Source organism: Daktulosphaira vitifoliae, unplaced genomic scaffold, assembly GCF_025091365.1.
Source record: "Daktulosphaira vitifoliae isolate Bord-2020 unplaced genomic scaffold, ASM2509136v1 Scaffold_2, whole genome shotgun sequence".
NCBI lineage: Eukaryota > Metazoa > Arthropoda > Insecta > Hemiptera > Phylloxeridae > Daktulosphaira > Daktulosphaira vitifoliae.
The window spans coordinates 592347-615234 of record NW_026099573.1 but is presented as its reverse complement, the minus strand read 5'-3'; the positions used below and the strand labels follow the sequence as shown (position 1 = coordinate 615234).

Here is a 22888-nt window from a genome sequence, read left to right as displayed (position 1 = left end):
AATTGATAAGAAATAGTATTATCAATTATTATATTAAGGAATTCTCTGGCAAAGTGGATTGGGGTTATAGAGATTGCCACGAATTGATAATGTTCCGACATTTTAAAAAATTACTGCGAATACTTGATTACAAAAATTTGGATTTTACTTCAACGACAATTGCTCCGAATAAAATTAATTAATAAACTTATCATATTTCGAAGTAGATGAATATCGTAGAAATAAAAAATTAGCATAAAATAGTGTTATCATTGTTTACTGTCTAGTAAAAAATCATTATTAAAATAAAGGCCCTCCAAAAGTATCCAAATTTAGAAACAGTGGGCATTTTAGGGTAAGAAAAAGCTTTAAACTTAAAAAAACCCAGTTATATAATTTTTGTGAGGCCTTAAAAAGTATTTTTTTTTTTTTGAGGAAGAAAAGCGATTGCTATTATCAGTCTTTCAGTCTTTTTTGCCTCTAATTATGAGTACCTATTATATTACCTCTAACATTTAATTAGTTGTCGTGTTCTCATGTATTAATTGGTTAAAAAAATATAGGGGGTATGTGTCTTTAATGATAGGATTCGACATTAAACAGTTTTTTTTGTATAAAATCAAACAAAAATATATGACTTAGTATCATTTCATTGTGTAAGATGGACAAGTCAACGAAATAAATTAAATCCAGTCTGAATTCGACCTTATGATTAGTCGCAAACCGGAGAGATTTGAGAGGTTTTAATCTACTAAAAGTATGTCATAGTTCCACAAAAATAAAAACACAGCACAAGGGGGTCGCGGCACAATGGTGATGTGGCATAGTTGGATCAAGTATAATGATATCTGACAGTGATTAAAATCACTATCATAACGCTTCAATGCAAATTTTTAAATAGTGTTTAATTTTAAAAAATTGGTGGATTATTCCAAAAGTTACATGATCTGCTAGTTCCTTAGCAGATCATAATATCCTGATTAAGATAAAGTATGTCGAATGAAAAAGATATATAAAATTTATTTCTCATAAAAAAATTGTGTTCAACCATACACTTTTCGAAAAGTTATAGCATTATAAAGTTAAAAATTAAAAAAATAAAATCGAGAATTTTCACACAAAAATAGCATTCGATGGCCATTTTCACCGTGAAGACAAAATAAAGTCCGAAATTTTTTTTTTCCATGATAAAGTATATTACATTAGCTTTAATTTAAGATATATATAAAAGTGTCAGAATTTCCGGAACACTTTCAAAAGTTAAGTTGAAAAAGTTAATTTTTTGTGAAAAAGTTGTTATTTTGAATCCACCCNAAAGTTAAGTTGAAAAAGTTCTACTTTCTCTATGCATTTTTATGTTTTGAACACCCCCTGTATTAAGGGAAATGGCCCGATTTAAAAAAAAAGTATGTCAAATGAAAGATGTATATAAATACTACTTTTCATATAAAAATTGTATTGATCCATACATTTTTCAAAAAGTTATAACATTTTAAAGTTAAAAATGTAAAAAATAAAATTGAGAATTTTCACACAAAATAAAGTCCGAAATTTTTTTTTTTTTATAATAAAGTATATAACATTAGCTTTAATTTAAGATATATATAAAAGTGTCAGTATTTCCGGAACACTTTCAAAAGTTAAGTTGAAAAAGTTAATTTTTTGTGAAAAAGTTGTTATTTTGAATCCACCCCTGTGGGCTGGTAAAGGGTTAAATTTATAAAAAAAATATACCAAATGATAGATAAAGATATCAAGCATCTATCAAAAAAAATTATATTGATTTGTTCATTTTTGAAAAAGTTATGGCAGTTTTAAGAAAAAAAAATTGAAAAAATTAGCGATTTTTAAATTTGTAATTTTAATAGAATCATAATGTTTTTACCTATCACTTAGTACATTTTTTTTATAAATTTGACCCTAAACCTGCCCACAAGAGGGGATTTAAAATGACAACTATTTTACAAAAAATTAACTTTTTTAACTTGACTTTTAAAAATGTGTCCGGAAAGTCTGACACTTTTATATATATCTTAAATTAAAGCTAATGTAATATACTTTATCATGGAAAAAAAAAATTTCAAACTTTATTTTGTCTTCACGGTGAAAATGGCTATCAAATGCTATTTTTGTGTGAAAATTCTCGATTTTGTATTTTACATTTTTAACTTTATTATGCTATAACTTTTTGAAAACTGTATGGATCAATACAATTTTTTCATGAGAATTAGTATTTATATCCCTCTTTCATTCGACATACTTTATTTTAATCAGGATATTAATAAGGAACTAGCAGATCATGTAGCTTTTGGAATAATTCATCAATTTTTTAAAATTAAATACTATCTAAAGATTTGCATCGAAGCATTTTTTTTTATAGTGATTTTAATCACTGTCAGATATCATTATACTTGATCCAACTATGCCACGTCACCACTGTGCTGGTTTTTTTTATTAACTTTGATGTCTGTTTTCACCGTGAAATCAAAATAAAGTGCAAATTTTTTTTTTCCATAAAAACTTATATTATATTAGCTTTAATTTAAGATATATATAACCTATAAAATTTCCGGAACACTTAAAAAAGTTAATTTTTTGTGAAAAGTTGTAATTTTAAATCCTTCCTATGGGCAGGTATAGGGTCAAATTTATAAAAAAAATATACCAAATAAAAGGTAAAAATATCTCATTCATCTATATAAAAAAATTTTTTATTGATTTGGTTATTTTTCAAAAAGTTATGATAGTTGTAAGTAAAAAAATTGAAAAAATGTCGAAAATTAGCGGTTTTTAAATTTGTAATTTTTTGGAGATTTCCCTCATTTACGGGGAACGAGGGATATTTACTATTTTCTTATGTGTTACTATAAAGTAAATATTCATATATATATATATGTGTGTGTGTGTGTACATAAATAAAAAAATTATTTTGACTATCGATAATATTGGAGTAAAATCCGTCATGATTATATAAGTTATATTATCAGATGGTCGGAGTACTATATGTTCGGAATAATTACTACTTTGTTAAATGTCGTAGTATGTAAATGTAGGAGCATTATCAGTTCGTGGAAAAGTTGTTTTCCTGTTGAGGGGAATCATTTATAGACATATAAATACATATTTATATGTTCATGGATTTATCAATGAATTCACATTGTTCTCGGGATTTACTCTAAAAATTAAAAATAAATTAATGGACAATATTCAATAGAATTAAATTTCTTTTATATTATATAAAATAATATTATCTATAACCACCTTCGAGTGGTTAATAGAGCTTCTTCAGGCATAGTTCAGGTAGTTCAATGTATTGTCACTAGATGTCAAGCCTTTCGATTTTGGTCAAGAATAGGTGATTTGGAAATTTGCTATCAAATCAAAAATCGAGTAAAAAAATAATTATTGGATAACACTTGGAACTATTTTATCATAAAAACTATTGATTAAATAGTTATGATTTGGCCAAAAAGTTGATTTTATTTAATAAATACAGTAATATTAACTGTTTTAAATTGATCAAATGCAATTTGTAACTACTAGTATATTTTTACACCTTTAAGAAAAATATTATGAATTTTAAATATAATAAATTTTGATATTGATTTTAAGTAAGTTTTATTATTGATGGTGTGTATTTATTAATCAATCATTTGTTTATTTTTCTCATTAGAAGCATAATGATTTCTAATATTGGTGAAGATGGTGAAAACGAATTTGTTAATGAAAGTGAACCAAATGAAAATATTTTGCATCATAAAGCTGAGGTAGATGAAATTCAATACATTTTATACTGCATATATAAGCATCAATACTTAGGAATTATAGCGTTGAATGATATGTTTCATTATTTCTTTGATAAAATTGTAAATCTTATAAATTATAACTATTTGGATTAATATAAATATAAAATTTAATTTAATTATTATTTGTATCATAGAGAGACTGTAAATGTTAAACAAATTTAGTTAATTTGAAAGCTGTAAACTTAATTTACAGAATAAATAACAAATTTGTTTAATTATTGATACTTTTAGTTAATTGTAAACAGTACTACTAGTTGACTGTTGAGTAATGCCCAGAACCTGAACTCAAAATTTGTTTCTGGAAAATAGGGTTGCACATAATAATTATTATCTACTCATTAATTATCACTGAAATGTAATGAGCAAAAATAAAAAGGTTTTTAATTTGTACTTAAACTTTCAAAATTGATGACTTATATATTTATTTATTAGGAAATTGCTAAACGTTTAGAAAAATATAGAGCAAGACATCAACAACAAACATCTAGTAGATCAACTACACCACTACTAAGATGTCCATCATCCTTGTCAATGGCCAGTATTGATTCTTCTTATCTATTTGATCCAGACATAAGTCAAACTAGCCAATCTGTTCAAAGATTACGTCAATATATAGAAGATGATAGGTTTGTAAGAGAAAAAAGCATACAACACCTTTTTTACTAGTATTTTGGAAGTAATTAACAATTTAAAGTAATGACTGATAGTCAGGTGTGGGTATTTTATCTATTACTAGAACATTTCTAAATCATGCACCTTCTAATATCTAGATATAAACGTATTAATAACTTCCGGAATAATGGTCCAAAATTGTAATCAACCAGTCATTTATTTAATAAAACCATTTATCTAATAGATAATCTAGTTTATTATGTGGGTTCCCATTTAAAAAAAGTTAATACCCTTAAAAGACATAAAGCATAAACATTAAAAATACTTAATGAAAAAAAATGTAATTAATAAAAACCAAATAAAAATTGTAATAATTTTTTTTTATTTTTCAATCAATAAAGTGATTGCTAAGAAAAGAACCATCCAGTAACTTTGTTTGTTGACTATTGACACTATTATTTAGCTGCTACTAGATCAATATTAATGTCAAAAAAATCTCAAAATCACATATAGTTAAAAATATTTATTACAAAGAAAAAATCCCTCAATTTTATTATTTTTTTTATTAAGCTAATTTTAAATTGTTTAAACATTTTTTACTTAAAATTACTATAACTTTTTCCATAAGTTTGGGCCAGTATGATATATTTTTTTATAATATTTCAGAAATTAATTTTTCTTCTGGTGTAGTTTTTTTTTTTGACATTTCAACTATTTCTTAAGTACAGGGGTGGGATTAAAAATAGTGATGTGAAAAATTCAAATTTTATTGATGATTAGAATTTAGGAATTCAAATTTACACTAAATTAAAATCATAGATTATAAGTTTGATACGTTTTCTAAAAATTAATTTAATAACTATAATCAAAAATGTAATAAAAAATAAAATAAAAATTTTCCAAATTTTTTCTTAATCAATTACAGCTTACAATACAAATTTTTTAATTATTAAATTTCTTTTCCCATCAATAGTTCAAACATGGCAATGTAAGCCTTTAAATTTTTTTTTTAAACAGCTCATAAACAGAATCAAATTTTGATATCTGTGCACTTAGAAATAAATTCTCAACTGAACTACACAATCTGCCAAAATTGTCAGTTAATTAAAGCTAATATTAATGATTTCATGCATTTATTTGAGTTCTAGTTATTTATAAAATAATTAAGTGTTATAATTATTTTTCACTCTTGAGAAATTGTAACCAACTAGTACTTAAAAGTATCAATTTTTTGTACTCACTGGGAATATGACACTGTTATAATATATTAATATGTATTTCAATATATTAGATGGTTATCAAAATATATTTAAATTATTGTTTATTTTGCAGGAAGTTGCTTGTTGAGAATGAAACTAATGTTGATATAATTAAAAACTCTATAGTAACAATGCTGGATTCATATGAAAAAAAATTTAAAACTGATGAAAAATATCTCAATTCCAGTATATCTTCTCAATGCTGTGTAACTATAAATTACTTTTTAATTTTACTTATTGTTATCCCCTGTGGATAGGGGATAAGAATACTTCTACGGCCCCTCTGCCAGTCGTAAGAGGCGACTAATGAGGATGTGTCAGGTTGACAGCCGGCATAAAAATTTTTGTCAAAAAGTTTGACTAGTTCTGAACAAAACTTAGGCAAATTGTCTCATCTCGATGTACGTGGTGCCAATAGGCAAGAGGGATTAAAGTAGTTAAAAACGGAGGAGGCCTAAGGAATAAAGTGTTTGATACCAGCCGGAACACTTGTGCGATAGCTGTTTCACCTGTCATGTATACAGGTCTACCCTACACTTGTAGTGTCAACGGTGTAAGGACATCACCACTTAACTCTAGGCTGGACTCGTGTATAAGGGAGAAAGGTAGATACAAAGAAAGAATAGGTACTTGGAATGTTAGAACATTAACTAGTAGAAGTAGAGAATTAGTAGAATTATTGAAGAGGAAAAAAGTTAACATTTGTTATGTGCAGGAAACTAAGTGGAAAGGAGAGAAATTGAGGGAAATAGGTGAGGGTTATAAAATAATATACTCAGGTAAGTCTAGTACAAAGAATGGTGTAGGAATAATAATGGATGAGGAGATGAAAAGTAAAGTAGTAAAAGTAGCAAGGAAAAGTGACAGAATTATAGTCGTAAAGTTGATATCCGAGGAAAAAAGTGCTGAATGTAATAAGTGCCTACGCACCACAAATAGGATGTGATGAAATAGACAAGGAACAGTTTTGGACAGAGATGGACGAAGTGATGCAAGGGTTACCTGGCAATGAGGATGCAGTGATAGGCGGAGATATGAATGGACATGTAGGTAATGAGAGGAGAGGATATGTAAGAGTACACGGAGGGTATGGTTTTTGTGGGAAAAATGAGGCTGGAGAAAGAATACTGGATTTCGCAATATCGTATGATCTTGCTGTGGTTAATACTTATTTTAGAAAGAAGGAAGAACATTATATAACAAATAAGAGTGGGAGGAATGGATCATAGATTGATTATTTTATATGGAAGAGAGAGAGCGTAAAGTGAGTAAAAGATTGTAAAGTTATACCAGGCGAGAGTGTAACTACACAACATAGACTGATAGTAATGGAGTTGTGGTGTACCGGAAAGAGAATAAACAAAAATAGAAGAAACACAGGGGAAAAATCGAAGATCCGGTGGTCGAAATTGAAGGTTGGATTTATGCCTGGTAAGTCAACAATGGAGCTATTATTTTGTGTGAGGCAACTAATAAAAAAGTTTAGGGAAAAAAAGAAAAACTTTGTATGGTATTTATAGATTTGGAGAAAGCGTATGATAGAGTGACGAGAGAGGTTCTAAAGTGGGCATTAATGAGAAAAGGAGTTCCGAAAAGGTACATTAATATAATAGAGGATATGTATGATGGCACTTGTACTAGGGTAAAAAGTGTGGGAGAAGTAACAGAAGGTTTTCGGGTAAGAGTAGGAGTGCATTTAGGTTCTAATTTCAGCCTTTATTTATTCTATATAGTGATGGATGAAATTACTAGAGAAATACAAGAAGAGGTGCCGTAGTGCATGTTGTTCACTGACAATATAGTGTTAATAGGAGAAAATAGAGAGAAAATTAATCAAAGGTTGAGGTGTAGAGATCAGCTCTTGAAGAAAATGGTTTAAGAATAAGTAGGAGTAAGAAAAATATATAGAGTACGAGTTTGACAAAAGAGAACACGAGGTAGGTGAAATTAGAAGATCAGTGATAATAGGCGAAGACGTGATAGGAGTGGTGGGAAATTTTAAGTATTTAGGATCAGTTGTGCAAAAGAGCGGTGCTATTGATGAGGATGTAAGACACAGGATTAAGTGCGAGTGATTGTGAAGTGGAGAGAAGCATCTGGCGTCTTATGCAATAAAAGAATTCCAATGAGGCTGAAAGGTAAATTCTAAAAGACTGTCGTGAGACAAACAATGATGTATGGTTCATGTGTTGAGCGGTTAACAAAAAAATGAAGCTGTGAATAACAATGCCTAGATGAATGAGTGGAGTGAGTAGAGAAGATAGGATAAGAAATGAGCATACAAGAGGGAGTATAGGTGTAGCATCAATCGTTGATAAAATGAGAGGAAAAAGACGTTGATGGTTTGGTCATGTTATGAGAAGAGAAGAATCGGAAACCATAAGAACAGTTGTAGAAATGAATGTTGAAAGAAGAAGAGGTTGAAAAAGACCAAAAAAGAGATGGAGGGATGCTATTGAATACAATATGAGGACAGCTGATGTGAGCGTAGATGATGTGGGAGATCGTGTCAAGTGGAAGTTTAGAATAAGGATGGCCAATCACAAGTAGTTGGGATTAAGGCGAGGAGAAAGAAGAAGACTTATTGTTAAACTAAAAGGTGTAGGTTGCAGGTTATTAATGAAATGATTGAAAGCATAATCCCCAATTATTTTGAATATAATTTGGTTATGTTTAAAACAATTTTGTAATGAAGAACTTGAATACTCAAATGTACCTCTTACCTACACCTTCTAACTGAGTGCTAGAATACATAATTTATTTTTACATAAAAATAATATTATAGGAAGACATAATTGAAAAACAACTCAATGAAAAAGCTCAAGAAAAGTTAAAGAATCAAATTGATGACGTATGCTTAAAACTCAAAGAATATGAAGTAAGCTCTATATTGTTAGAATTTGTTTTTATTTATTTTAATTTATATATAAAGCCATTGTTACTTGTGCTATATTCTTAACTTTATTTTTATAAAATTTAATTTTATTATTACTAAAAAATTAATTGTTTAAAAAGATTTATTTTTTTTTTTTTAACAGAAAGCTTTAGAAAATAAAGATAAACTAATGCTGTTGAAAAATGCGGAAATAGAAAAATTAAATTACATGATTATAGAAAAAAATAAGATAAATTTACAAACAGTTAAAGAGCTAGAACAGTGTAGATCTGATGAATATCTAAAGTTTCACAAAAAGTTAGAAAATATAATTATGTTGACTAAGATGAAATCACACTATCAAAATATTAGTGTAATAACTCAAAACCTTAGATTTGAAATAATTGAGTTTAAAGATTCAATTTATTTACTCCTTTAATGTAAATTTCTATAGTGTTTTGTGATTTTACAATTGAAATATTTTATATACATTAAAATACATTAGTGCACCATTAGACCTATTCAAATTAAAAAATATTTTTTTGTCTCATTTTTGCCAAATTTAGAATTATTACATCACAAATTTGAAGATGTACCATCTATAATTTTGCTATGCCTATTTATATGATTTTTTTTTTATTACATAATAAAATACAAGAATGAATCTTTTTTTTTGACTCAGCGGTGTCAACAACTCATTATTTTTGACAGCAGCAAAAATATTTTTTGTGGTGACCCTTGACAAAAATATGTGGATAAATTATGTAAGAATTATTGAAAAAAATTTATTTATATTTTCTTATTTTATCTTATTTGTATTAAAAATTTTTACAAAAAAATGATTATTTTTATATTAATATTATGATGACGTGAGGATTTAAGAAAGTGTTTTTGAATGAAATTTCACTTTAGAATAAGATGATGTTGAGCAATAGGTCAAACAGATCTTTCATTCTTTAAATGAATGAACATTTCTTTCTTTTTTTGTAATAATTAACTTTTTGTTAATTGCTATTATATTACAGTTTTATAATTACGTTGTTATAAATACTTATATACACAATTTTAGTTGATGATTATTGCTTATTTAATTTTAATAATTATTTTTCAGAGGGGATGACTCCAGGAGCCCACATACAATGCCTATTTAATCCATATATTATATTACTATAAAAACCTGAATTATAGTCTTGTAAATAAAACTTAACTCAAAAAACATAGAAAAAAGAAAATTAATCATAGTATTTCAGATATAATATTGAATAATAACCAAATCATTTTTTTTTTTTTTACTTAGTTGTATTTAATGAAATTAATTATCTATTCTTATATTTTTATTTATGATAATTAAAGATATTTTTATAGTTTTCAAAAAAAATTAATTTATACTCATTATTTTGAAAACCATTATTAATGAAAAAAAAATACATATTGTAGGATTAAAATTTCAGAAAATATTTTATTTCATTCGAATTTATAATTTTGTAGGATTGGAGACAAAAAAATATTTTAATATGAATAGGTTAGTGTACTATGTAGAATATAACTTTTACTATAAAAAAATATGATGTCTAACTCAAAATTGATATTTTTTGAGTTATTATACTATTACTATCGCTAACTTGATGGTGCATAATTTTTTTAAATTTTTTATTTTCCCTGTAGTTTAGATAAAATTCAAAAATGTTGTGAAATTTTAAAATCAAAAAATATTGATTTAAAAGAAGAAAATTCTATTTTGTATGTGGAGAATAATAAATTAAAAGAGGATTATGATAAACTTAGGGATGATTTAAATGAAGCTATTACAACTCTTCACAATCAATCATCTATTGTATCTTTTAGTGTTCAAGATGTTGAAAAAATGGATAAAATTATGTATGACTTCAATCAGTTGAAAATAAATTATTCTGAAGTTAAAGAAAAATGTTTAGATTTACAAAATATGAATGACAAATTACAAGAAGATTTAGAAAATGCTAATAGTTGCACCAAATCTATTGCTGATAAGGTTCGTGATGAAGTATCAGAAATGATGTCCACAGAAATTAATACTTTGAAAGATGAAAACAAAAGGTTAAAAAATGAAATAGAAAGTTTACAACAGGACAAAACTAAATTATGTGATGATTTAGAAAAATTAATCTCAGATAATAATGATAGTACAATAAAATTTGATGACTATAATAAATTAAGTGAAAATAATTGTTTGTTGCAAAAAACTCTTAATGGTAAGTAATATTTATGCAAAGTATTTAAAAAGCTATTAAAACTACTCTTAAATATAGATATTTGCTGTTTAAGTAATGATAAGTGAAATTTATGTGATTTTGGGTATGATAATTTATGAAGTGTGGTAACAATATTTAAAACAGAAAATTTAAAATAGTGGAAAGAATTTCTAAGTATAGAACTATTATTATAAAAAAATATATAAAATTTAATGAATTTGGAGGAATAACAAAACAGAGTCCATTTGGTATTATATATCAAAGTTTATAATGTTTAAGAATTTAATATATATTTCTATATGTTTTTTAAGAAATATAATTGGGTCATTCATGATCACTAGCAGGTTAATAAATATTGTGTCAAATATTTCAATGATAACTTTTGATTATACAGGCTAATTATGTTAACATTAAATACTTAATTAATTTTGTGAAATAAAATATTTCTATTAATTACATGTTTTTCTCAATTTAACAATAAATTTTTTATACGATTATAAAATAATATTGTATTTATTTCATATAATTATTTATGAGGGTATTAATTTAATTTAATCATTAAAATGAGAACCTACATAATCAATTAGATTATTTATTTGATAATGATTTTGTCAAATAAATGACAAAATTTGATTACAATTTTGGAACTTTATGTTAGAAGTTATTAACATTTTTATACCTAAATAGTAGGATGTGGTTTATTGACAAATAATTTTTTTTATTTTAGAAGTTCAATGTGAGAAAGAAAAAATAATCAATGACAATATTACTCTTAACCAACAACTTCAAAGTCATATTTCTCTAATTCAACAAACAGAAAATCGTTGGTCTGAGCTAAAAGAAGCATATTTAAAAGATAAAGATAGATCTTCCCTAATGGAAAAATTAATCAATGAGTTAAAAAATAGTAATGGTCAATTAAATAATGAAAATCTAGAACTATACACTGAAATAAAAACCTTAAAAGAAAATTCAATGGAATCTTCAAACATTGAGGTAAACAATTTGAGTGAAGAAAACAAAAACCTTAAAGATCAGTTATCTCATTTAGAAAAAATTTTGGAAAATATTCAGATGAAAAATGAATTCAACAATAAAAACTATAACTTAAATGAAAAAGTTCAACATTTAATTTCAGTTAAAGAAGAAAATGTTAAGCTTCAAAAGATAATTAATGAGCATACTCAAGTTGTTGAAAATTATAATTCTCAAATAATTGACATGTGTGCCACTATTGAGCAACTACAAACTAATCAAACAAATACTGTTGAATTGTCTATGTTAAAGCAACAATACAATGAAAAAATCTATGAACTAGAAGCACATATTTCAAAATTAGAAAATCAACTTGATTCTATAATTAAAGAAAAAAATACATATCTCAAAGAACGATTAAATTTATTAAATAATATTGAGGAAAAAAAATTAAATTTAGCAGAACTAAATTCCAATATTACTAGTGTCAAAGAAGAGTTAAATACCATTTTAAATGAAAATGAACATTTTTCCAATAAACATTTAAGTTTGGTAACTACAATTACAGAAAAAGAAACAAATATATATAATCTATGTAACAATATTGATGAATTAAAAAATCAGTTGAATATCACCGAAAAAGAAAATAAGAAGCTAACTGAAAACCGGTTAGTTCTAGAAACTAACTTTAATGAAAAAGAAATTCAATTAACAAAATTAAATGAAACACTCAAGCAATATGAAAATACAATTTCAGAAATGGAAGAAAATTATAATATATTAAAAAATGAAAATCTTGTCCTTACTGATAAATTAAATTACACATCTGTTTCGGATTTAGAACAACAGAATAAAACGTTAAAAGATCGATTTCAAAAACAAAAACACTTGTTAATTTCTAAAGTTAAAGTATTAAAAGAATTCGAAATTACATGTCAAAATTTAAAACAGCAAGTTGTTTTATTGACCGAAGAGCTTGAAAATATGAGAATGTTACAATTTAATCAGAGTTTGAAGGATAATTCAAGGGAAAATAGTACTTCAATACTTAAAAAATGTGAAAAAGAGCTTGAAGAATGTTATGAAATATTAATTTGTAAATTTAATGAATTAAATTTAGTAAATAGAAAACAAAATCATGAAATTTATTTTTTAAATTGTGTTTTTCAAAGTTTAAAAGATTTATTTGATAATTCATTTGATAATGTGTCTCAACAAGTCTTAAGGCAATTGTTAATTCAATATCCTCATACTGATGATGCACTACAAAACAATTTAGAAAATTTCTTTTTTAGTTTTATTAATTATTTAGAAACATCTAATAACTTTAAAAATGATACAAATGTAGGTGTTGATGATGTAAAATTAATTGCTCAAAAAGAGGTGGACAAGTTAATTCATGAAGCTGTTGAAAAAGCTAAAATATCTAAGACAAATGAATTTGAACTTAAAGAGCAACAAAGACTTAAAGATCAGTTAGAAATTTTGAAACAAGAAAATGAGTTTTTAAAACAAAGATATGATGAATACAATAATAAAATCTGCTCTTATAATATTTCAGATACCAATGATTCTTCTACTCAAACTATAGTTAATCTTGATACAGTAATAAGTCAAAATAATATAGTTAATGATCAACATAAGATTGATAGTAAACACAATTTAACATATTCTACTGAAGAAGATGAAATTGATATTAAATCCTTACAACATCGTTATAATAATTTGAAGACTAAGTATAAGCAACTTAGAACTCAAAAAGTTAATGATGATGATAACAGAACTGAATCCACTAATTTAAATGAAATTCTCAGAAAACTAAATGAAGAATTAAAAAAAGAAAAAGAAAAATATGATGCATTGCAAAAAAGATATGTGCAAGATAATGAAACACATGTTGAAGATTTATCACAGTGTCAGAGTGAATTAGACAATTTAATGTGTGAAAAATTAGAAACTAATAAACATTTAGCAGTTGTAGAAGAAAAATATCAAATTCTGAAAAACGATTATGATCAACTCAAAAGTTGTAGTTTAGAATTTCAAAATATTAAAATAAATAATAGTATAACAATGAGTAGTGATAATGATAAATTTGATGAAATAGTTAACACATCATCAAATGAAAAAGAACTGTTAAATAATGAATTAATTAAAAAAACAATAACTACCCCTTTATCTTCTACTTTATTAACTGATTCAAATTTAAAAACTAAAGAAGAAAATCCAGAACTCCAGCTACGTTCCATTGCTGAGCGAGATCGTTTGATAGAATTTTTGTCTGAAAAAATACAAAAATTAGAATGGGAGCATTACAATAAAAATTCAAAATATAATGAAGATAGCAGTATATTAATAAAAGATCAGTTAGATAAAGCTTTGGTTGCTGTTCATGAAAGGGATGTACGATGTGATGAACTTACTTTGGAACTTACACGAGTAAGTATAAAATGTTTAATCTGTAGAAGAAAGTATTAGTTTTCTAATTGCTCTATGAAATTATTGTTAGTTACTAGAAGAACGTGATACATTACAGTTGAGATTATCAAATGCATTAAAGCAAGTACAACTATTTGATGAAGAACAGAAAATTTTACCAAAGTTTCATCAACCAAACATCAATAACAAGTATTAAATTTTTTATTTCTATAAACTTAACTTTCTTTTTTATTTTATCCTTATAAAATTTATTCATTTTACCATAATAATTAAATTTATTCATATATATTGCATGATGTATCATTTTAATCAGTTTTAAATACTTTAATAGACCAATAATTTTATTTTAACATTATTCATTAAATTTACTGTAGTTAAAGAAAAATGAGTAATTTTTCAAAATTATAAAATTCTTTTAATCACTGTAATAGTAAACAAAAACTCTTACATAATTAGTGTATGGAAAAATATCATTTAATAACTTTACAAAATTTTAAGTTATATAATTATACCCCGTTTTTAAATTTTTAAGTACAAAAACATTGCATAGTATAGAGTGTGTCAGAAATAGTTTCAAGATTTATATTATGTCCTATTTTTATGAGAAATTGTAGCAATATCTATTTAGATTTTAAATTTAATAAGATGTTTATTAATTTGTTTTTTTTCTACCATAAAATAATATACTGGTCAACCAAGTAAATTAGTAGTCATTAACTACTAAACAACTGAAGAACTTTTGAATTGACCTTGTATAAAATTTTGGTGATTAAGACTAAGATTTTTAATGAATGTGTAGTTTATGATATTATCACTAAGTTAAAGAGATCGGGTAGGTATGTAATACAAAGTCAACAAGACATCCCCTTAGCAGCTGATTTTTTGAAAACCAAAAGGTAGCCATTACACAATGCTTTTTTCCGCTCTTTGTTTTTATTCTGAAGTTTTAGTTGCTGCTGGAATATGCCTGACAATATTTTTTCACACTTAAATTTGAGTTATTAAGGAATACAGTAATAAATTTTTTTGGTTTTTTTGTTATTTTAAATTAATTTATTGAGAATTTAATTCTTGAAGTTATATCTGTCACACCTTTAAGATAACTAATTTTGATTAAAAATGTCTTAAAATTTGAATATTAGGATAATGAAGGATTATTGTTGTGTTGATAATATCTAAATATTAACAAATCTTAATAATAATAATAATTGAATATAAAGTTAACTATCCTTCCCTTTGTCATTCTACTAATACATATACAAATAAACAAAAGAAGAAAAAAAGAAATAAAACTCAAGTCCCCTCCCCCCACTTTCCTCCTTTACCAAATGACTGTTCTAGGCCAATTTCGCCTAATAGCAGTTTTTTAAAATACATGTCCCAAAATCGTAGTACTAATGTTGATGACCGCAACTGGATTTCCTGCTTATCGCAACATATCGTTGAGCTACTCGCGAGCGATCCTAATTTAATTTCTTCTCCCTTAATACTCCAATCAACTATAGAATCCTCATTAACTAACATCCACTATCCTTTATTTGACAATGATGACACATTTTAATAGTAATCCTAACTTTTCTTCTTTCAATATTCTTCAATAGAACGTAAGAAGTTTATCCCCTAGAATGCACGATCTCTCTTTTCTTCTCTCTAATAATAAATGTTCTTTTGCTCTCCTTTCTGAAACTTTGCTCCTTTCAAATAAACGTGTTTATCTTCCACAGTTCAACATTAATCGCTCTGATCGTATCGGCGATTTTGGCGGCGTAGCCATCGCCTCTCATCATTCTATCCACATTAACCCTATTTCTATTGATCCTGTATTAAAAATCTCGCTTCTTAATCATTCTATAGATCTTGGCGGTATCCAGGCGTTTACTAATTTACCCAATCCCATTGCCATTTGGTCTATTTACATTCCCCCCTCTTCCAACCCTCCTTCTATACTAATTGATAAGATTTTTTTCTTTAGTTTCTTGTAATTCTATTATAGGCGGTGACTTTAATGGTCACCATCCCTCCTGGGGTGCACTAATCTCCAATCATCGTGGTAACATTATTTCGTCTGCTATTTCTGCCTATAATCTTTGTATTCTCAATACAGGACTCCCCACCCTCCTTACAGGTCCTTCCCAAATGGATTCCGCGGTTGACCTAACCATTTCATCTCCCTCTCTCTCGTTGTTGTTGTCATGGTCTGTCCTAGACTGCACTCATGGTAGTGGTAATTTTTCCATCATTATTTCTCACACTAATTCTCCCACTCCCTCTCCCTCTTCTTTTCACACCGTTGTTAACAGATTTAATTATTCGAAAGCTGATTGGCCAACTTTTCAAAATTACATGACCATTTTCACCTCTAATTTTTTCTCCTCCTCTCCCATTGAGGACTACAACTGGTTCGTGTCTACAATTATTAGAGCAGTTAATTTATCTGTTCCTTTAATTAAAAAAACCAAAAAGTCCTTTCCCTCCTCTCCAATATGGTGGTCTTCCTCTTGCACCTACGCTATCNGCAATATGGTGGTCTTCATCTTGCACCTACGCTATTAATGAGCGCACTAAAGCTTTTAAAAAATATAGATCCTCGGGTCTGCTAAGTGACTTTTTTGAGTACCAAAGGGTACGCGCCTCTGTTCAAAAAACACTTAAACAAGCAAAAATTATGTCCTGGCGCTCTTTCTGTTCCTCACTTAATCCTTCTTCTAGNTTTCTGTTCCTCACTTAATTCTTCTTCTAGTCTGTCTAATACCTGGACTATTGCCAAAAAATTTAAAAACTGTCTATATAAAAATTCTCCCTCTCTAAACGAGTCATGGTTTGATCCCTTCTGCAATAAGGTTGCTCCCCCCTATGTCCCATCATTAGAAAAATCCTCTCCTACCCTTGATCCTAACCCTTTCCTTAATTTTCTCCCTTTTAATCCTCTTACTGATTCGTTTACACTCAGTGAAATTTCCTATGCAATTTATTCGCGTAAATCGTCCAGCTCTAGTTTGGATGGAATTTCCTCTTTGGTTCTAAAACATCTCCCTTCTCATTACCTTGAACTTCTCTTAGTCATTCTTAATTCTTTATGGTCCCAAGGTGTTATTCCTGATTCTTGGCGTAATTTTAACGTCATTCCCGTCCTTAAATCTAACTCAGCTTCCGTTGCATTTCGCCCAATAGCTCTTTTCTCTTCTCTTTGCAAAGATGTCGAACACATTATCAAGAACCGCCTGATTGGTTCTTTGAAAAAAATAACTGTCTTCCCCCTAATTTATACGGGTTTCGGAGAGGGCTGGGCACCATGGAGTGTTTATCCACTCTCACGGCCAGTATATACAAAACATTTTGTGATAAATCTTATTGTCCCGCTGTCTTTGTTGACATCAAAGGTGCTTTTGATTCTGTACACATTCCTACCCTTATTTCCTTTTTACATTCTTATTCTATACCCCCTACACTTTGTAATTTTATTTCACGTCTCTACTCGCAACGTTTTCTTACTTCCACTTCTCCTTCCGGTTTAATATTAAACTGCACTTCCTATCGCGGCCTCCCACAGGGTAGCTGCCTTAGTCCTCTTCTTTTTAATATTTACATGAGCAAAATTAGCCTCTCCCTCACCTCTAGTGGTACTTTCTCACTTTTCTATGCTGATGACATCGTTCTTTTTTCTTCTCATATATCCATTCATAATGCCCTCAACTCCCTTAATAATTCACTAGCCGTCCTCTCTAACTCTCTTCAAATTCATTATTTTGAGGCTGCTCCATTGAAAAGCTAGTTAATAATTTTCACTAGAAAACGCTTACCGTCAGATTACCCTATAATTACTCTTGATGGGATAACCATCCCCCCCTCTGAATGCGTCACTTATTTAGGCCTTAAACTGGATCCTAAGCTGAGATGGCTTCCTCATTTCCGTTTTATTCTCTCGTCCGCTGCTCGCTGGGTAAATTTCCTACGCTGTATTACTGGTACATCTTGGGGCTCTCATCCCTCCTCATTACTTCTCATTTTTAAATCCGTTATCCGCGCTAAAATTAAATACGGCTCTTTTTTATTTTCTTCAGCTTCCTACACTCATAGGAAAAAACTTAATTCCCTTTTATCCGCATGCTTGCGCAGCATTCTTGGTGTTCTTAAGTCTACCCCGAGCCATAGTATTTTTGTTGAGTGCTCCTCTCCCCCCCTCGAAATCCGCTGTCGCTTGCTTGCTAATAAATTTCTCCTAAAATCTCTCTCCACCCCTAACCATCATATCTTCTCTTTATACTCCGAATTAAGCAATTACTGGCTCTACGTGCCTAAATCACTTCCAATTTTAGCCTCAGTATGCTCTTCTCTGTCACATTTACAAATCACATTCCAGATTACCTTTATTTGACTGTCCTCTAGTGGCTCTTACAATAGCTGCCATAGTGTATACTTCAACGTGTTTCCTCGGCTTCCCTCCTTCAATCCTCCATTCTCTTCCTGCAACTTCCGTTAATAATCTCTTCAAAGTTTATATCTCAGCTAATTTTCCGACTAAATGCTTGATATTCACAGATGGTTCTGTATCAACTCGGCTGGTTGTTCTTTCTTTATTCCTGAACTTAATATTTCATACTCAGCTGCACTCCACCCTTCTTCTTCTTCTTTTACCACTGAATGCCTTGCCATCGTTAATGCTCTCATTTTTATATCTTCTACTTCAATTAACGAATTTGCTATTTTTTCTGATTCTCTATCTTGCCTACTTGCCCTCACTTCTAATCTATTTTGCTCTCATCTTTCTCCTTACATTCTTATTATTAGATCACTTATCTCCTTAATTCGATCCCAAAATAAATCTATTTTTTTTCACTGGGTACCGGGCCAGTGAAAAACAATAGATTTATAGGGCCACGCCAGTATATTAGGTAACGAAACAGCTGACCGTCTTGCTACTTATACTTCCTCCTTCTTTACTTCTTCTAGCCATAATACTCCCGCTTCTGACTTTCTCCGCCTCTTTCGACATACAGTTCTTCAAGCCTGGCAGGACAGTTGGGCTACAATAAAATTGAAAACGGTATGTTGGTACCGCTCGATTTCTCCATCCATTATACATTCTCCATGGTTTCATAACCTTGACTTATCCAGAAATATAATTTCTCAGTACTCAAGACTTAGGTTAGGTCATAATCTTCTGCCTTACCATGCATTTCATCTTTCCTTAAATTCCGTTCCCTTCTGTCCCCTACATGATAGTGAAGCTATATGCGATTTTTCTCATCTTCTCTTTGATTGTCCTGCCCTAATTAAACAGCAGAAATAAACTATTCAGCCTCTTAGCCTCCCACAATATTAATCCCCCTTCCGTAGCTAATACTCTTAATTCCCGTTTTTCCTTTATTATTATTTCAATCATATCTTTCTTGAGGAGTTCCGGCTTTGTCATTTAATCTCTCATTATTTTATTTTATATTCTTCTATTTACTTATTTATTTACTTTCTCTCATCCTCCATTATTTCAAATAAAAATTTTAATTTAGTAATTCTTTTAGTTGTACTTTTAAATTTCTATTAACAATAATTTTAATAATATTTAATTTTTTCTTTATTTTTGAGTATACTAATAATTATTGTCATATTTGTTATACCATTATAACATAGCACTGTTACTGTTATACTTCTAATTCACTTATTTTTTTTCTTTGTTTATAATTGTTGAGCTAAATATTATTTTAATAAAGGCTATTTAAAAAAAAAAAAAAAAAGTTAACTATGTCATGTCCACAATGTGCTTGGTATTTTTTCAATTTAATTATCATGAAATATTTGTATGGTCATCTCTTATATCATACAAGGTTTTAAACTCTATTTTGTCAAATGGAAATACATATAATTGATTGATATAAAAAAAAAATTTTATACCAAATAATAGGTGATTACCTCTTGTATTTGAAAAAAAATATATTTATTGATCCATACATTTTTCAAAAAATTATAGCATATAGTTAAAAATATAAAAAAGAATTTTTTACAAAAATCGTATTTTTTTTTATTGAATTTGATGTCTGTTTTCACCGTGAAAACAAAATAAAGTGCGAATTTTTTTTTTCATATTAAAGTATATTACATAAGCTTTAATTTAAGATATATATAAAAGTGTCAATATTCGCGGAACATTTTCGAAAATTATGTTGAATAAGTTTTTTTTTTCTATATGCATTTTTGAGTTTTGAACCCATTCCCTGTATTAAGAGAAATGGTTCGATTTCAAAAAAAAGTATGTCACATAAAAAAAGTATATAAATAGTACACATCATAAAAAAAGTGTAGTATAAAATCGAGAATTTTTATAAAAAAATAATACATGGTAACTATTTTCACTGTAAAGAAAAAATAAAGTCCGACATTTTTATCCCAATAATTAAGTATATTACATTAATTTTAATTTAAGATATAAAAGTGTCAGTGTTTTCGGTACACTTTTAAAAGTTAAGTTGAAAATGTTGTTATTTAGAATCCCCCCTGTGGGCAGGTAAAGGGTCAAATTTATAAAAAAATATATATAAAATGATAGGTAAATATGTATCTATAAAAAATAATATTATTTGTGATCTTTTGACTTATCATTGAAAGAAATCGGTTTGATGAGAGCTGAGAAAAAGTGGTAACAGACACAAAAAAAAAATCACATTATAATTAAATTAATACCTTCTCAGCTTTGCATCGAATCTTATACATGTAAATGAAAGAAAACAAAAATATAATTATTACTATTAATTTAATCTTTTAATTAAAAGAGTGGTACAAGATAAAATAATCATTCTGTAGTTACAACAAAAATTAAAGGGTATTATTTTGTCAGCCCATTCTCTTCTTCTATGTATCAATATTTAAAAATGAAATAAGATATAAATAAATTCCTGAAATAATATCTAAAAAAACTAGTTTAAGTTTTGCTTGTTATTTTTTAAGATGTAAATAAGTAAATAAGATTTCAATAGATTTATTAATTCTGTAATTAAAAAGTAATAATTTAAATGAATAGACACAATTTTTTTTAATAATGAATTACTACAAATCTGTTGAAGCTATCATTGTTTTGTAATTTTTTAAATCTATTTATAAAGTTAAAATACTTCTATATGATTCTAAATAATACAACAATCCACGAAAGTTTTAACTTATTCATAATTTTATATTATTATTTTATAATTGTTTATCTAAGAGTTCAATAGACTATTGTATTACTTAGAACTTAAGTTCTATAAATTGACATCAAATCACATTTATAACGACAGAAATTTGTACTTATTTTTTAAAAATGCTTAATAATTCATAAGATATTTTTGTTCTTGATGAAATGTCTGTCTATGGATTGAGGTCGTGAAAAACCACACTACAATAATCATTATAATCATTAATATCATTCATTTTTGTCCCAACCATCAATTTTATTACTCGTATAAGTTAAATTACTTTTTTTTGTCATTAACTTTTATATTAATCAATTAACCTGTACAGTTTTAATTTAGTTTTTATTTACCAAAGTGATTTAACTATATATTTTTATTAAATATAGAATAGACGAATTACGTGAGTTACAGTACAAAAAAGATTATGATTTATGTGCTGATCAAGAACGTAGGCATGTATCTCAAATGCAATTGTTGTGTCAAGACAAAAACTCGTCAGCTACAAATGCTAACCAAACATTATCTCACTCTATAAACTCTTCAACTGGTAAAAAATTAATTCATTTATTTTTATTGTTTGATAAAACTCATTTGATACCTTTTAATCTATAGGTGGATCCAGCTCTAATAATTCCAGCTCTCATTCATGGTTTAAAGATATACTATGGTAAATGTACAACCATAATTGTTTATTTTTAATTTTTAGTATAAAGTTTCAATAATTATTTTTTGGTTTTTGTTTGAATATATTAAAATTATTTTCTGTTTGATAGTTTGTTTTGTAAATATACAGAATATCATTTATAGAATGTATAATAAATTTTTTAATTATTTAAAATACATTTTAAATTGTTACCTATTAAAAGATATTTAATTTTTTATATACTTAATCTTTTTAGTAAATGACAGCTTAGTCATTCTGTAGAAATCTAAAAAATATTATTTATTAATCATAGGTGGACTTTTATTTTGTTATTATTTGTTTTTATGTGTATACAACACAATTAATTTATTGTTAACCACTAAATATCTCCTAAAATAGTTTTAATTTTAAGTATATGTATATTTTTACAATGTTTAATAGTATTTATTTTTCGATTTATAAGTGATTAAATATTTTTTAGGTTCTCTTATAAAGGTACCAACTTGATTTGTTGTAATAGTAACATACATTTTTATTAGCTTGATGTCATATGATGATTCTACTAAGAATCATCATCAATCACTACTAATCAATAACAACTTTTGAACTAGTATTTTGGAAACCATTAACACTTTAAAATATAGACTGGAGGTGTATTATTGGACTGGAGTGTATGTTAATTTTATCATTACACATCACTGTCGCGTTCCTCCTCCTACTGAACTAAACTGTACTAAAAACATTCATAATTTTTTTTAAACAAATTATTTCAGGAAATATTTAGTTGTCAACCTTAAATAAATTACTCTATATAATTTATATATATACATATCTTCGAAATCCAAATCCACCTAGTATTTACTAACGATTAAGACAGAGAATTGAATAAGGCTCTATTTTTTTTTTTGT

General features: G+C 27.3%; 1 protein-coding gene across 2 annotated transcripts; it reads left to right on the top strand.

Annotated features, from left to right (window-relative positions):
* Window positions 1-3403: 3403 nt before the first annotated feature.
* LOC126897333 (interaptin-like) lies at window positions 3404-22645 on the top strand. 2 transcript variants are annotated; one of them, XM_050670863.1, is made up of 11 exons: window positions 3405-3590; window positions 3653-3746; window positions 4218-4411; window positions 5730-5862; window positions 8442-8534; window positions 8695-8849; window positions 10197-10762; window positions 11490-14176; window positions 14247-14365; window positions 21723-21883; window positions 21949-22645. In XM_050670863.1, exons 2-11 carry the CDS (start codon window positions 3660-3662, stop codon window positions 22005-22007), a joined length of 4254 nt encoding a protein of 1417 aa, XP_050526820.1. In that variant the 5' UTR covers window positions 3405-3590; window positions 3653-3659; the 3' UTR covers window positions 22008-22645. The 2 variants fall into 2 exon arrangements, with proteins under 2 accessions (XP_050526821.1, XP_050526820.1); XM_050670864.1 differs by lacking the exon at window positions 4218-4411 and having other exon boundaries at window positions 3404-3590.
* The last annotated feature ends 243 nt before the right edge of the window (window positions 22646-22888 follow it).